This window comes from Parasteatoda tepidariorum, chromosome X1 (assembly GCF_043381705.1).
Source record: "Parasteatoda tepidariorum isolate YZ-2023 chromosome X1, CAS_Ptep_4.0, whole genome shotgun sequence".
NCBI lineage: Eukaryota > Metazoa > Arthropoda > Arachnida > Araneae > Theridiidae > Parasteatoda > Parasteatoda tepidariorum.
Window position 1 is genome coordinate 48,458,807 of NC_092214.1, and position 15,973 is coordinate 48,474,779.

General features: G+C 31.1%; 1 protein-coding gene across 1 annotated transcript in view; it reads left to right on the forward strand.

Annotated features, from left to right (window-relative positions):
* Nucleotides 1–15,973, forward strand: part of LOC107439395 (EGF like, fibronectin type III and laminin G domains protein pikachurin) — a 232,032-nt gene that overhangs the window by 208,535 nt on the left and 7,524 nt on the right. The window contains exons 9-13 of the mRNA XM_016051983.3: nucleotides 3,078–3,306; nucleotides 5,743–5,923; nucleotides 8,589–8,667; nucleotides 12,332–12,562; nucleotides 12,643–12,746. Of these exons, the coding sequence (XP_015907469.1) occupies nucleotides 3,078–3,306; nucleotides 5,743–5,923; nucleotides 8,589–8,667; nucleotides 12,332–12,562; nucleotides 12,643–12,746 (824 nt within the window). The remainder of the gene's footprint in view (nucleotides 1–3,077; nucleotides 3,307–5,742; nucleotides 5,924–8,588; nucleotides 8,668–12,331; nucleotides 12,563–12,642; nucleotides 12,747–15,973) is intronic.

Genomic DNA, 15,973 nt, shown 5'->3' on the forward strand with positions numbered 1-15,973 from the left:
AAAAAAAAGGAAAACTGCAGTTTTGTGATGCTTTATAGTATATTGGAAGATCTTTACGTCATTTATTCGATTTTAATTAATCTCACTTTATTCAGCAGCTAATTTTTTTAATTCTGAAACATCTTTAAAAAACAAGAAACAAAGTTTAAAAAAAGGGGAATAATGTATTTAAAAAATAAATTCCATTCTCAAAATGAATAAAAACAAGAAAATTATTACTACTAAATAAATAAAATGTATATAGAATGAACGAATTATCAGCAAATATAATTTTCATAATAAATTACAAGCTTATAACTAAAAAGAAAGCTATCGGTTTTTAAAGCGTTCCCCATATCAGTTCTTCAGAAGGACAGAGAGAGAAAAAGATTTTCAAAAGGGAGCAAGACCTCCCACCGAGAAGATTAGTGAACTTGGGGGTGGAAGTTGCCTTCCTCCCTTACTCAAAGGTAGAAAGTGACTTGTGTTTCAAAGGCAATATTACAAAAAGTAATAAAGATTAAAAAAATTAACCTACATTTTCGTGGATAGGAAAGATTGAAAAAATTATTAGTATTTTTTTTTAATTGATCACTCCGATTCTTGAACAAGAAAAATCGATTCAAAGTATGACAAGCCCGCCATAGACTTTACATGTTAAAAGCAGAATTGAGGAGTCTGCTTGGTGCAACACTTTTCTCCCGGCAACCACGATTGTGGACCCGACTTTCTGATCATTTGAGCGCGCCCCTTGTTTTTTGTTCGCCAAGATGGAGAGCAATAAACAGCATTTTCGCCATATTTCACTTTTTTACTATAGAAAAGATAAAAATGCTGTTCATGCCAGAAAGAAATTTACCGATGTGTATGAATAAGATGTGTTGACAGTGGGAAATATCGTTTAAGTGGTAAGGATAGGTTTGGTTTGCGAAATATCGATCCGGCAATTTTGATGTCGAATATGCACCACGTTCCGGAAGGGCCGCCAAAGCTGATAAAGACATGATAAAGGCATTAGTTGATGCAAATAGGCAAATATCAACACGTGAGATCGGTGAGAGGTTAAATTTATTGAATTCAACTGTTTATGACTACTTGAAAGGCCTGGATTTAACCTCGAAGTTCGATATATGGGCTCCCCATGTTCTCACGGAGAGAAATTTGTGTCGTCCCGTTGACGTCTGTGATTCGCTTGCGCTTCTCAAACGTCATGAAAATGATCCATTTTTGACGCTCATTATTACTGGGGACGAAAAAGGGGTTGTATATAACAATGTCAAACTCAAGAGATCATGAAGCAAAAAAGATGAACGGGCTCAAAACATTTCGAAAGCCAATATCCATCAAAAAAGGTGATTATGTCTGTTTGGTGGGATTTAAAAGGAATAGTTTTTTTTTAGCTTTTACCGGATAACACAACACTTAATTCGGATGTCTACTGTCGTCAGCTGGGCAAACTGAATGATGCTCTTGAACAGAAAAGGCCAGAATTAATCAACAGAAAAGGTATAGTGTTCCATCAAGATAATGCGAGACCTCATACAAGTTTGGTCACTCGGTAAAAGCTTTTACAACTTGAATGGGATGCACTGCCACACCCACCATATTCTCCAGATCTGGCGCCTTCGGATTATTATTTGTTCCGGTCACTACAAAATTTTTTGAACTGCGAAACCTTTACTTCAAATGAAGAGGTCAAAAATCACCTAGATCAGTTTTTTGCCAGCAAAGCCAAACATTTTATGAGCGTGGAATCATGCTACTACCAGAAAGATGGCAAAAGGTGATGGACCAGAATGGTCAATAAATAATTTAATAAAATATTTATTCATTATACGAAAATTGTCTTTCATTCCCCCCCCAAAAAAAAAACAAAGTACATAAAAAACAATAGTAGTCAACATTACTAATGATTAGTTTAGCAGAAAATTATTACTTTCTTATGTTTTTACTATTTTGTTGAATCATATGCAAACTCTCCTAGCTTTACCTTATATTTTTTTTAAAAATCGTCTAGTTATATATAAGTTAGCATTTCCTAGAAACATATAAATTAGAAAATTATTTAGTCTATATTTCAGTTAGGTCTATGGGATATGGAATATTTACGTTTGTTATGACATATTTAGGGTTATATTTATTATGGAATGTTTAGTCTATGGGTTCTATGGGATGGAATTATTTTACTTTATAATATGTCATCGCTACTGATTAACACAAATATTTTAAATTTTATCTTATAACTAATTATTTTTTTATCCAATTTATGCACTATGAACAGCTGAAAATCACTGCTTTCCTTCCTACATTATTATTTTTTATTGTGCTGATACTTGAGATAGTGAAATTTTGAGGCATTTCATCAATAAATAACTAAAAAACTAATGAATTAAACTTTTTAATCTTTATGAATTCCTCGATTCTCAAAATAATAAATGTAGTTTATTTTTTATTTTGAAAATGACCTTAATAATTATTTTGATGAAAATCAATAAACTATATTTTAACAAGTTTTATTACGCCTTGCTAACATACAGGGTGTTTCGTAATAGCTTTTAATATCTATTATTAGAATCCTTTTTGAAAATGTAAAAAGTATGCCAGTTGCTGATCGCAAATATTAAATTAAACGAAGAAAAGCAAAACGCTATTGAAATCTGTCGTATCAAAAGTGAGGAAAGTGAGATTAAAAAAATCGAATTGCTTAATCAAACTTGAAAGCGTTTTGAACAGGTATTAATGCTTTCAGTTCCACCTTCTTCAGTAGAGAATTTCTAAGTTGCGTATTCGTTTTTTCCAAGCTTAAATATTTGTTTTCGTCTCGAATGTGTGTTTTTTTCCGACAAGGATTCAAAAAATATGTATTAAGAGTGGTCGTTGCAGAACACACAGTAGGGTATTTACTGGAATAAAATAATATTAAGAGTACGTTACGGTTTTTATGTTATGTCATAAATACATAATTATTAGATTATTGACAATACATAATTTCTTAATTCCAGATAAATAAGCAAATTCATTTGTAATTTAGAGAACCATTTTCTTATAAATACCATGGAGAAAATACATTGATGAAAATTTTAATGCATATATTATAGAAGTGAAGAACCATTATCTGTTGGAGAATGGCATACAGCTTTCATATCCCGGACAGGCAGAGATGGTATTTTAGAAGTAGACGAACAACCCAAAGTAGAAGGTACTTCACCTGGTGCATTTACACAACTATCCTTACCACTTAATATGTACATTGGTGGAGTACATGATGCAAGAGATGTTGCTAGAAAAGCTTTTATAACTGAGTCCTTTACTGGCTGCATACAAAGGGTAAGTGTTTTTAGCTTTTATTTAAATACTTTAGTTCGAAGTATTATAATATTAAATTGCATCATTGTTTTATTGTTAGAAATTTCTCGGAAAAAATTATTAAATATCAACTTATTTAATTATTTTTTAACACATACAACCAGAAGGCCGAAGAACAGTAAGAAAGAAGGTATTACTGCTAGCTGAACTATTATTATTTTAGAAGCGAATTACAATTTTATTTTATTTTATAACCGTCGTTGAACAGCCGACCCAATTTCATGGGTTTACGACTACTTACGTTCAACTCCGTAGCTTTGTAATTTTGAACCAATCCAGAAGACAAGGAAACTCCTGGATCAGTACCCCCAGAGGTATTGATTTGTTGTGGGAACATGGATGTTGTGGGTACAATTTTAGAAGCGAACAAACTGTTAACTGTGAAAAATATCTTTTATTGTCTGTTTTCATATAATGCAGTTAGACAACCAGACTTTTAACAGCTCCAACTACAGGGGTCTGCTTAGAAGAAATTTGGATCCGTTAACGGACCCTTCACAAAATATCTTTTCATCAAAACGGACCCTTCACGAAATATTTTAACTTAAAAACGGACCCTTCACAAAATGATTTTTCTTTTAATCGGACCCTTCACAAATTTGTTTATCTTCATTATTGTTTTGTTAATCGAATAAAACCTCCCCAGGGAAAAAAAAAGAAAGATGGGTGTAAACGAATTAAGTTTTGCGTTTTCGGCAAACGCTTCTTCCATTATTTGCCCGAAATGAATATTCTGCGTTCAGCAGTATAGGCCAAATAGCAAATATTTGTATGTTGCATCTCTAATTTGGAAGCGGCAATTGCTGTTTATTTTTGAAATTTTAATTTTCTTTTTTAATTATAATTTTACAGTCTTGAGCATAATCTTGTATCTATTTACAATTTGAAAACTCCTTGAAAAGGTTTTTTGCAATAACAGGACCCTATTAGCACAAATTCACGAAACAGGACCCTGGTTGAAAGAATGTGACTTAGCTTTTACTTTATATTCACAAATTACGAGTAATTTTTTCACAATTTTACAAAAGCAGGACCTTTCACAAAATGTCTGGACGGACCCCTGAACTAGGCCCTCAGCCAATTTGAATTCAGCGTATATTTTCCGAAAGTTGGAAGCTAAACCATGTGATTAGGATTACGAATTCATATTTTCATTTTCCATCATTAGAGGCTTAACAAAACAATGGATTCCTAATAATCGTATATTAATAAGTGTGTAGTGAACACCACATGTTGGAATCACACTTAGTTCCTTGCAGCTGGGTATTTACTTTAGCCGAGATGCTACTCAGTCATTATCATGACCGCTTTAGAGAGGTTCGAATCCCAGTGTTGACACCAGAATTCTCCATTTCTTCTGCACGTGAAAAATTACCAGTGTCTTGCAAACCTCATTTGGGGACCCTGTTTTATGGGAATATGAAACTCTTATTCGTGCATAGATGGCAACACCACAGAGTTGCCACAAAAAGTCTAGTATTTCCCATCTCACGCGATAGATGGCCTCACTAGATAAACTAATTAGGTACGCTTGACAGAACACTACTCTACAACAAATTTAACTCCGATGTCCATTGCATAACGAAAAGCCTAACATTACCTAACTCCAACGTCTAATTAAATTGCATTTTAACTGTTTTGATTTACTGGCTAATTTTATCTTAATATGATCAGCCAGTAAAAACTTTTCAGAAAATCAAAATTTCCTTCCTTGTATTTCCCTAAAATTATTAGTGTACAATGATTAGAGGTGAACAATGAAGTTTAAAATGATTTTTTTTTAAATACGAATTTTTGGTGTGTATTCCAAAAATTTAAATTGTAAAAATTACGTTAAAAAATTAACTTTTGAAGCTTTTAAAAAATTCAAATATGGAATTACAAAACCCTCATACACTAGGTTATTGAGGATTCTCATAAAAGCTATAATTTCGCTGGAACAGAATTTCATAAAGGAATCCAGTTTTAATAGTTTCTTAAAATATGATGGAACATTATAAAGCAAAGTGATTTCTTTGCATGCACGTTTAAAATTTGAAGCTTCCACATAAGCTGTATATTTCACAACTCTATATTAAACTCTGTAATTCTTTGAGTTATCTGTAATTCATTGCTGTTGTGTAGTTCCTTCGAAAATCATTTAACTGAGTTAAATATAATTTTGTTATGTACATTTTCTAAACTTCTAAAAATGTTAAAGAAGAAAGTATTTTGTATTGTTCTACACTAGACACTAATAGTAATAGATCTATCATTTTCATTAGATCTTTGATACTGCAAGTGTTCTTCAACTTCCACAAATAATCCTATCTCAAAATGTTAATTATAATGTTTTCTAAAATCTTATTACTTATGTATTTTATATATGTTTGAACGGGTTTTTTTAAACTGTTTTAGGTTATCATTAATGGAAAAACGTTGAAACTTATCGATGATGCTTTATCAGGAATCAACGTGGCAAACTGTCTCCATTCTTGCGTTGAAGAACCATGTAAAAATGGAGGCTACTGTGAACCTAGAATGGCTTATTATACATGTCACTGCCATTTGGGTTATGCTGGAACAAACTGTGAAAACGGTATTGCATAATTTTAATTTTTATTATTAGAAACACTATATGAAAAATTTATAATTTTAATTATTTCCTTCCACTCGTATTTATCAATTTTATATCATTTGTACTATGCGAAAACATTTCAAGGAGTCTTAGAAATATTTTCCTTTGCTCTCTGAAACATAGAAATGTCTGCTTTCCTGTAACCGCAATTAAGTTATTTCATTTACATTTTTCAAAGGTCAGGGTCTTATAAGCATTACAGAAATTAGATGTGTTTCAAATAGTCTCAAATGCCCCGAGGGGACTCTACATCGTTGCTCTGTTCCATACTCTAAATGTAACACTCTAGAAATATTTTCAGTATTAGTTTTAGAGATTTTTTTGGATTATTTCACGTCAGTTATTGACAGATTTATTTAAGAGTAGTCAAAAGAGAAAGTAGAGATCGCTATGATTACCACAATTACAAAAGAAAATAAATTAAGAGTGTTTTTTTTTCCTTAGGCTATGTATGATTCTGTGAGTAAACTATAGCTATATATGGAACTAGAGAAATTCAATAAAATGTGACTAAGCTTTGAAAATAAAAATTTAATTTTTTCATTGGCATGCATCAAACATCAAAAAACAATTTTATTTCAGTGATTCTTAAATTGTTTATCATACAGGGCCAGAACGTTAAATACTTAAAAAATACCTTTAAAATGCAAAAAAAAAACGTCTGAAAACCATCCAAACTAATCTTAAAAAGAAATGTAATGCACTAAAAAATTTTCAAAAACATATTTTGTATTGTTACTTTTTTTTTCAAAAAAAATCATAAGTCTTATCTTGTGTTTAATTAAAATAAGTATAAAATTTATGAATAAAAAATGTAAGTGAGTGCCTGGTAAAGATATATAAGTCTTTATTAATTTTTAGTTACGATCTTCAAGAGCATTTGAATCTAATAGTATAATCCAAAAAAAAAAAAATTTCTTGATATTCTCAAAATTGAAGTATCTTCTTTCTCCAAAAGCAATTTTTATATCTTAATTCTGTTCAACATCAATTGTTATTATTAGAGCACATTTCAAATAACGAGATTCAGTGCAAAATTTTCCATATTTCATAAAGAAAAAAAATTGGTTTCACAAGCAAATTACTATTAAAATGAGAAATATCATTAAATATTCATTAAAAATTATTTTAAAAATTCTTATAAAGTGAAACAATTATTTTTAAAAAAACATGAATAATGCTCTATAAAGGAAAAACAACCAGAAATGCATTTATCATAAACATCCTGGAAGCATCAAGATTTCTGTTCTCTTTAACTAAATCAACATTTCTAGGGAACATATTTTACCTTCTTCTCTTTATGCCACGCTAAACGATAGCAAAACTTTTATTTTAAAATCATAAATGATACATTTCAAACCTAGAAATACCCTTTTGTGTAAAAGTTGATTATTATAAGTTGTCATTGGCTACATGATAATCTTCTTAATAGTCAAATTTCGCTTCATTTTCACCCTATCGTGATTTTGTGAGATGAGCTGAAATCTTTATTACTCGATTTCTCACTTTATAAATCTCATTGAAGCCTTCGTAAAAAAAACAACCAATTTTGGCCACTTTCCGATTTTCCAATTTTTTTCAGATACGTCTCTTTGACTATTTAGCAATGAATAAAATTTCAATGTTGTGTGAATAGATTATAACTGTGAAACTGATACATTTTGAACAAAATTACTATTTTTAAAATATTGTTTTACATTTGATTTAATAGATTATACCGGTGAACATTTTATTGCATTAGATTATTTAATGAATCTTAGATACTTTCATATCGCTGATTCCAAATCAGATATCGGTTTTTTTTTCCAAGCTTCAGATTTTTTTCCCTTTTTTTTCCAAGCTACAGTTTATTTCTTTTCACTTTCCAAGCTACAGTTTTTTTCTTCACATTATCAGAATTAGAAAGGCATCCTCTCCCGGAAATGTCGTCATGCGACGCTAGGACTATTTTGAACTGTTTCTTCCTGCGCTTCTGAACAAGTCATAATAGAGAAGCGCCCCCAACCGATGTTGTTACTTTCGATAACATTTTCGGGCATGTGTTGCTATGCCTCATGATGTGCCCTAACCCCCCTAGAAGTTAGTCGCAGCATTTGCGCAACCACCTGTTATACATAACGTCCTTAAACTTGAGCATTTCAACAAAAAAATATACTGAAAACTAAAAATCTGTAGCTTTAGGAACAAAATTAATTTTTGATTACCACACCCAAATTAGGCAAAATCAAATATTTGTATAAATGCAACAAACAATTTGTTCCTCAGTGTCATACTATGAAAGTATGCGCATTTTATTTAATAAAATTTTCAATTTATAGCTTATTTTTATTATGAGACTTGATAATTGAATTAAACATGAGTACTATTATATTTAATATATACTATTATACATTTAGCATATACTATTATAGCCCAAGCATATAATAAAAATACTGCATCACTATTTGTTTCTTTTTTAAATCAAATTTCTATTGTAGTTAGTTTTTTTTAATCACTAAACTTTACAAAGAAATTTAATTTAGTGATATTTAATTACAACTGCATTTTTTTTACATAATATTTAATTTCTTGAAATCTTATTAAAAATAATTTTTATTGGCTTAATTTTCTCAATTTTTTTTTTTAGAAGTTACAGAAATGATTGCAGAACCCATGTTTACAGGAGCAAGTTATCTCCATTATATGGATGAAAATATAGTAAAAAGGTAAAATTTTTACTTTTATTTATTGATTCGCTTTATCCCTTAATTTATTTTTGTAAAAAAATAAAAAATAAAATTTGTTTGTCTGAAATATAAAGATGCTTTAAATATAAAGGTTTCGTTTTACAAGATTCAGGGGGGAAAAACACTTGATAACTTTAATAACTTCAACAAATGTTTTCATTAAAACTTCAAGCAATAATATTATGTAATTACTAATTACAGATAAGAAATTTAATAATGTTCATTTGTCTCGTTATACATTTTTAAAAAGTTACTTTAATTTTTATAATCAACTGACGAAAACTGAATTGGATGAGGTTTTTTCAACAAAAATTACGGAAAAAAAGAAAATGATTTTCAAAACTCTTTTTCCTTTGATTTAAAATTAATTCATTTTTGAGAAAAAAAATTGTCTCCAACAGAACTTTAACGAAAAGAGTCTGACCATTTAAAAGAAGGGGAAAATAGAGGTTTTGTTATATTGATTCAAAAAGAAAAACATTTGATAGTTTCTGGAACTTCTACGAATTTTTTCACTAAAAATTAGAAGCAACAAAATTATATAATTAATAGTAGTAGTACTTTTTACGTCGCATTAGAGCTGCACAATGGGCAATCGACGAAGGTCTGAGTAGCATCCCTGAGGATTTTCAGAAGACATGCTATCACAATTTTGATCCTCTGCAAAGAGACTGGCTCCCCCACTTTGTTAGCCCGACGATATGTGCGCGAAGTACGTAGAACAGTTTAACGAAGACCAATATCGTACACCCTTGGTCTCTATGCAGACTGATCAAAGTGGTCATCCATCCCCTCACTGACCACAGCCAATGATGCTTGACTTCAGTGTTCTATTGGGAACCGGGTCTTTACGATTTATGCAATTACTAATTTTGGTAATTTAATAATATTACACTTTTTGAAATGTACTTTTATTTTTGTAATTAACAGACGAAAACTGAATTAGATGAAGCTAAAAAGTTCTTTTAACAAAAACTATGTACAAACATAAAATAATTATTAAAAATCTCAAAATAACCAATGTAAAGCACTTAATTACTTTTTTTAAAAAAATACAGAATTGTGATGATATAATTTTGGATGAAAAATTCCCAGAAATTCAAAGAACTTCTCGCTTTATTTCGCGTATTTTAATTGGGACATACTTCGATAAATACTGACAAACTGCGTAAATATCAACTATCATTCAGTGTTTTTTTGAAAAATAAATTAATAAAGAGCATGATTAGCGTATTTTCCCTCTACTTCTTCTCTGATGGTTGAGTTCAGTTAAGAAGAAGACGCCGCTTTAAGGGGAACACTTGAATTCTCTCACAAATAAAAATTCCTTTTCTAGCAAACCCTACATTATTCTACAGTGCTTAGAAACATTTAAAATAATTCATCATCAAAATTCTGCAGCAGTTTTCACTCCTTTTTATTATAATTATTAGTAGAACCAAAAAGTATTGTTGGTTCTGCGTGTTTCGACATTCGTTGGACTTTTATCCGCTCATTGTGTACTTCACAGTCGTGCCTAAGACATTTTAAGTTTGAGTGATTTGTTCATTCTTTAAACTTTAAAAAGAAAAATTGTAATTTGAGATGAAATGACTAACTCCAAATACCAGAAAAGATTCGCTCCTAGGTATGCTTTTTGAGTTTCTCGAAAATATTAACGCTATAGTTGCTACCACAAACGTTTATCCAAGTGTATTAGGCTTTCGTAAATGCCAAAGACAGTTTTCTGTGTTCGAACCCGGTAACTTTGATCTTTCCGACTCGTATCGATCAGGAAAACTAACCTTGGAAAAAATTAATCAATTAGGATGGGAGGTATTGCGTCACCCACTACACTCGTTCGATATTGAACCATCAGATTTCCATTTAATCTGATCGATATAACATTTTCAGAATGCCAAAATTAATTTGAGTGGTGTCCAAAGTGTATTTTATAGTGGCATTTCAGATATATCGGTACATTTTAAAATTAAAAACTCCGTTGTACAATTATTTGTACTTTAATGGTAATTTATGACTTTTTTTTTTAATATTTATTAGTTCTTCTACAAAGACGCAAATAGTATCATATTTTAGGAATTTTCCGTAAAAATATTTAAGTCTATTAATATTTTAAAATTTTATTTGCGAACACCGTGACGAGTAAGCACGCACAGAGCTATTTCGACCTTATAGTAAAAAATATTTATTCAATTTTCTATTAAAAATTCTGCCAACAGGGCTATATGGTGGTCAGGGAGCTGACGTTATGTCAAAAGGTCCCGGGTTCGAATTCCGCTTTGAGCATGGATGTAATTTATCCTGCTTTGCTCTATCTATCTTTCTTCTATATCGTCGGAAAACGTTGCCATCTTATGTGGTGCCCATAAAAAAGAGATCAACAATTCTACCCGTTAAGTACAACGATGGCTTATACTTACCAAATGTGGTAGGCATTAGAAATTTAAAAAAAATTTAAAAAAAACTCTATTCAAAATTCAGTTCAATTAAAAAGAGCGATCTGAATTTTTTCCTGGTTTTTCATTTCATAGAGTTCGCGTCGCACTATAGTGGAGTATTTTATGAAGAGGACCCCTCACATTATAAATAGGAATCGGGGTCCCATTCGATTCGATTGAAATTTTGATAACTTGAAATTGAAATCCTTCTGATCAAAAGTCCTTACGGGTCCCAATGCCAAACAATGAGCAGATGTTACTATACGGAGTGTTAAATTTCCATGTTAAGTAATTTTTAAGAGTCATTTGAAATTAATCAATCGTTCGATGCGTTTAGGGATATTTTCAAAACTCCGTATCTCAAAATCTACCAATTTTTTAACATTGGACACAAGAGAACTATTAATAAGGAGGCTAAACAAATCAAATTTTCTGGCAAATCGAATGGGTCCCAATTCTCATATAAAATATGCGTGGTCTTTTGTAAGTGTATGGAGCAATAAAACTACCGACTCCGTGGCAAAGTTTGTTAGCTTACCTAACGAAACTTCATTAGATAACGTAGTTTTGTAAGCAAACGTAGGGTAACTACGTTCTATTTCAGTTAAACTATCTCTCGAAATTCAAAATGATTTTATTTCAGAGAATTTTGAATTTAAGTTTTAAAAAGTTTTTAGCTTTATATTTACTTGCAAACTTTATTTAGCTTTACTCTGAGTTTAGTTTTTTTAATGAATTTAATGTTGATTTACTTCAATAGAATAAAAATAATTGAAATTAAAAATACTTTTCATTTCAATTTTGCTTAAAAAGAATTTTTCTTTCTTCGGTCAATATATTTCCAACTAAACACGTTTAAATTAAATATTATAAGTACTTTCTTTCAATAGTTCAGCTATTTCATCATGCATAATGGAATAAATAATACACTCGTGTATTTTTTTAATCTTACAACCATACAAAGTGCAAAATTTGAATACAAATAAGCTAACACATGATTTGCGGATAAATTTCTGAATTTTTCCATGATGTTGCAAATCAATATAAACACTTTTGCTTCTAGATTTTTGCTTTTTCTACCTTAATGTTGACGACATAGATTTATATTACTGCTGTTCAACTACATTACAATAAACAAAAATATATATTATCGATTTGAATCTTTTAATTGAATCACATTAACCGATGCTTTATTTCATTTCCAGAATAAGAGGAAACAAAATTGATATAAAATTAAAATTTCGTTCATTCGGACCCAGTGGATTAATTTTATGGACAGGAAAAAAAGATATGTCTGCTTCAGCCGACTACTTAGCCTTAGGTCTGCGTGATGGATATTTACATTTTCAATACAACCTTGGAAGTGGTGAAGTAATAATCGTTTACAACAGTACAAAATTAGATGACGGAAAATGGCACACAGTTAGAATCATACGGTAATATTTTATTTAATTTTCTTTAAAATATTTAATAAAACTGATTTTTACATTGACTTACATTTTCATGTTTTTATTAGAGTTGAGCAAGAAGGATCACTAACAGTTGATAAAGGCTTCACTGTGACTGGGGTATCTCCAGGCCTTCTAAATCAACTTAATGTTAATAATGGATTATATCTTGGTAAGATAGTATTACAATTGCACATAATAAAAAATTTATAAGTATGTAACTTTTTTTTAAATGCAAAATCTTCCATAATGACAGCCTATAATCTATACTTTTAATATATATTTTTGATATATACACTCTATAACAAAAAAATCGACGCACCAAGAAGGAGTTGTCCGATTGAAACGAAAATTGGTGGATAGGAAGACAATGTACAGAATAGTAAATGATTAAAATTTCAGAACAATTGAATAATTTATTGTAGAGTTACAGTAACAAGTTCAATAAGGTGTTGACCCGCCTCTAGCCTGGATACAAGCTGCCACACGGCGTGACATAGACCGATAAAGCTCCCGAATGGTCTCTTGCGGTATTTCCTGCCAAATTTGATCCAATTGTCGAACGAGGTCAACAACATTCCGTGCCAGATGCAATCGCCTTCCCATCATATCCCAGACATACTCGATGGGAGAGAGATCTGGTGATCTGGCAGGCCAAGGAAGAGTTTGACAAGCTTGCAGACAGTTCATAGCAACACGTGCCTTATGTTGTCTGGCATTGTCCTGCTGAAAAAGCAGCCCAGGGCACTGCAAAAGGAACGGTAGCAAAACAGATCCTAGGATGTCGTCGATGTACCGCTGTGCAGTAAGTGTACCTCTAATGACGACCAAAGGGGTCCGGCTGTCAAAGGAAATAGCACCCCAGACCATCATGCCTTATTGAGGTCCGGTGTGGCGTGCAATAATGAAGGCAGGATTCCCCCCTCTGCCCTGTGCGTCTCCAAACACGTCTTCGATGATCGTCAGGACACAGTTGGATGCGGGATTCTTCGCTAAAGACTAAACGTCCCCAATCGGCATCATTCCAGCCTGGTCGAGCGTCGATTTTTCGCGTCTTAGTGCGTTCTTGGTGCGTCGACTTTTTTGTTACAGAGTGTATTATCAAAATCTTTATAAATACTGAAGTCAAAATAAGTATGCACAGTGAGCAAAAAAAAATTTATCACCCTGACTAACTTTCGTTCTAATGATCATATTTTCACGTACTAAGTGTCAATCTTAATGGCTTTGGGGGTGACTTCAATTATGCTAATTAATTGGTGCTAACTATTAATTAAGTTGCGAAATTAGACACAAGAACGCACTTTCTCTGAATAAACATATTTGCTTTTTATTTTTTACATATTTGGATTCCTGACCCTCAAAATTTTGAAAATATTGGATCAAAATTTCAGGTGCTAGGAAGTTTTATACACTTAGCATTGTCTCAAAAAGAGGCCAAGAATCATCGCCATAGCAGGATTAGAAATTTAATATAATCATACTCTAGCCGCGTAATAGACAAGCGAGAGATACTCCGTTGAGAGAATAGAAAAGAATTAAATAAAAACTGAAGCTCTATTCTTCGTTTTTATGTTAACTCAGATCGGAAAAGCTTTTCTTTGTTTGTTAAATAGTTAATATAAAAATATCTTGAAGTTTCTAGGCAACAGATTTGTATTTAGTTGATTACCTCTCGAAAAGCAAAAATTGCTTTCGTTTTCATCTCCTTTAAAAATAAAATTTGAGTTGATTTATGGATTATTTGTAATTTTCTAAGATTTTGGTATTTCAACAAATGAACTTTTTACAAGGTATTATTTGTATTTAAGCTGTTTTTAACTTCTTTTAATATGAAGATTTTATACTGAAACCAAATCTGCATTATTTTAATTATAAACAGGGTTGAAAGGCAAATCATTTAATGACACACTATATTAAATTAAACCATTTAAAGCGATATTAAAATTAGTTTTACGTAAGATAATGGTTATGGCTTTTGGATTGAAAAAAATAGAATTCATCAAACTTTCTAAAAAAAAAGTTCAAAGCAGTGCATTTTTATTTATTCATTTATTTATTTTTTATTTATTTATTTTTTGACTGCTACTCTGAAAAACGTTTTGTAGGATGTTTAACAATTCCGTCTACAATTGAAATTTCAAAAGTCGAATGAGACGACGGAATGATCCCTCTACCCTGGAATCAAAGTTAAGTAGTTACAAGTCAATTATTTCAAACAAGTTAATGTCTCCACTCTGCTCGAATTTTTTAGAAAATTTATTTTTTATTCATCGATCCAAAATCTATTCTAGATATGTTTTAGTGTATACTTAAGAACATATTTAAATCGAATTTAGATTTTACACTTCATTTTATTTATTTATTTTTTTGCTTAAATAACTCACGTTACATGATAAGTCAAGTTTCTCATAATTCATCTGCATTTAAATATTGATCGCCGACCGGCCTGTGTAGGGGGCAGGGAACTGTCCTTGCATCAGAAAGGTTCTGGGTTCGAATTCCGGGCAAAGCATGGAAGTTTCTTTCTCTCTATCTGTGTTCCATGTCCCTTCTCCTTTGTGTGTGAATGTGACCCGCCCAATAAACGGGTTGTGGTAGTGCGACGTGGGCGACGCTGCTCCACCGCCGTGGCTTCGCCACAGGTGCCCACTGGGTAACGAAAAGAGAGTTAGCAGTTCTGGCACTTTCTGTGGCCAATGGACAATAGTTCCAAGTGCCCGCCATTAAAAAAAATATATATTAATCACCCCATTTAAATATTTTTTTATTGTTGCCAAATTATTTATTTTTAAATAATTCATTTTAATTTTTCTCGGCTTCTACTGAATAAATACTGTTGAAACTTTAGATTTTGCCATAGAAAATTACGTAGATTAATATGGTATGAAAAAAAATATACCTCATAATTCAAAATCATTTGATCCACAATTAAATTAGACAATAAGAAATAATAAATAGTTATTAAAAATTATTATGAGAAATGTCATTCATGAAATTATCTTTGGGTAAACGCGTTTCATGAGTAGGTGCAATTGTTTTCTTGAATTGCTTAATTTGTTTTAAAAATATGACTTTAAACGCAAAATGTGAAATTAGCATTAAGGAATCCGAACTTCAGATCATTCTTCTGACCAACTATAAGGACCATACTTCCCAGATTGCGGCTACTCCTTGTATTTTGAAGGCTAAGAATCTAAATATGTAAATATATATATACATGTTTATTCATAGAAAGTACGTTTTTGGGTCCAATTTCGTAACTTATTTAATAGTTTGCACTACATAATTAACATATTTAAGGTTACTCACATTAACCATTGAAATTGGCACTTAGTTCGTGAAAATCAAATCATTAGAACGAAAGTTATTCAGGGTGATATCTTTTTTTCTTTCCTT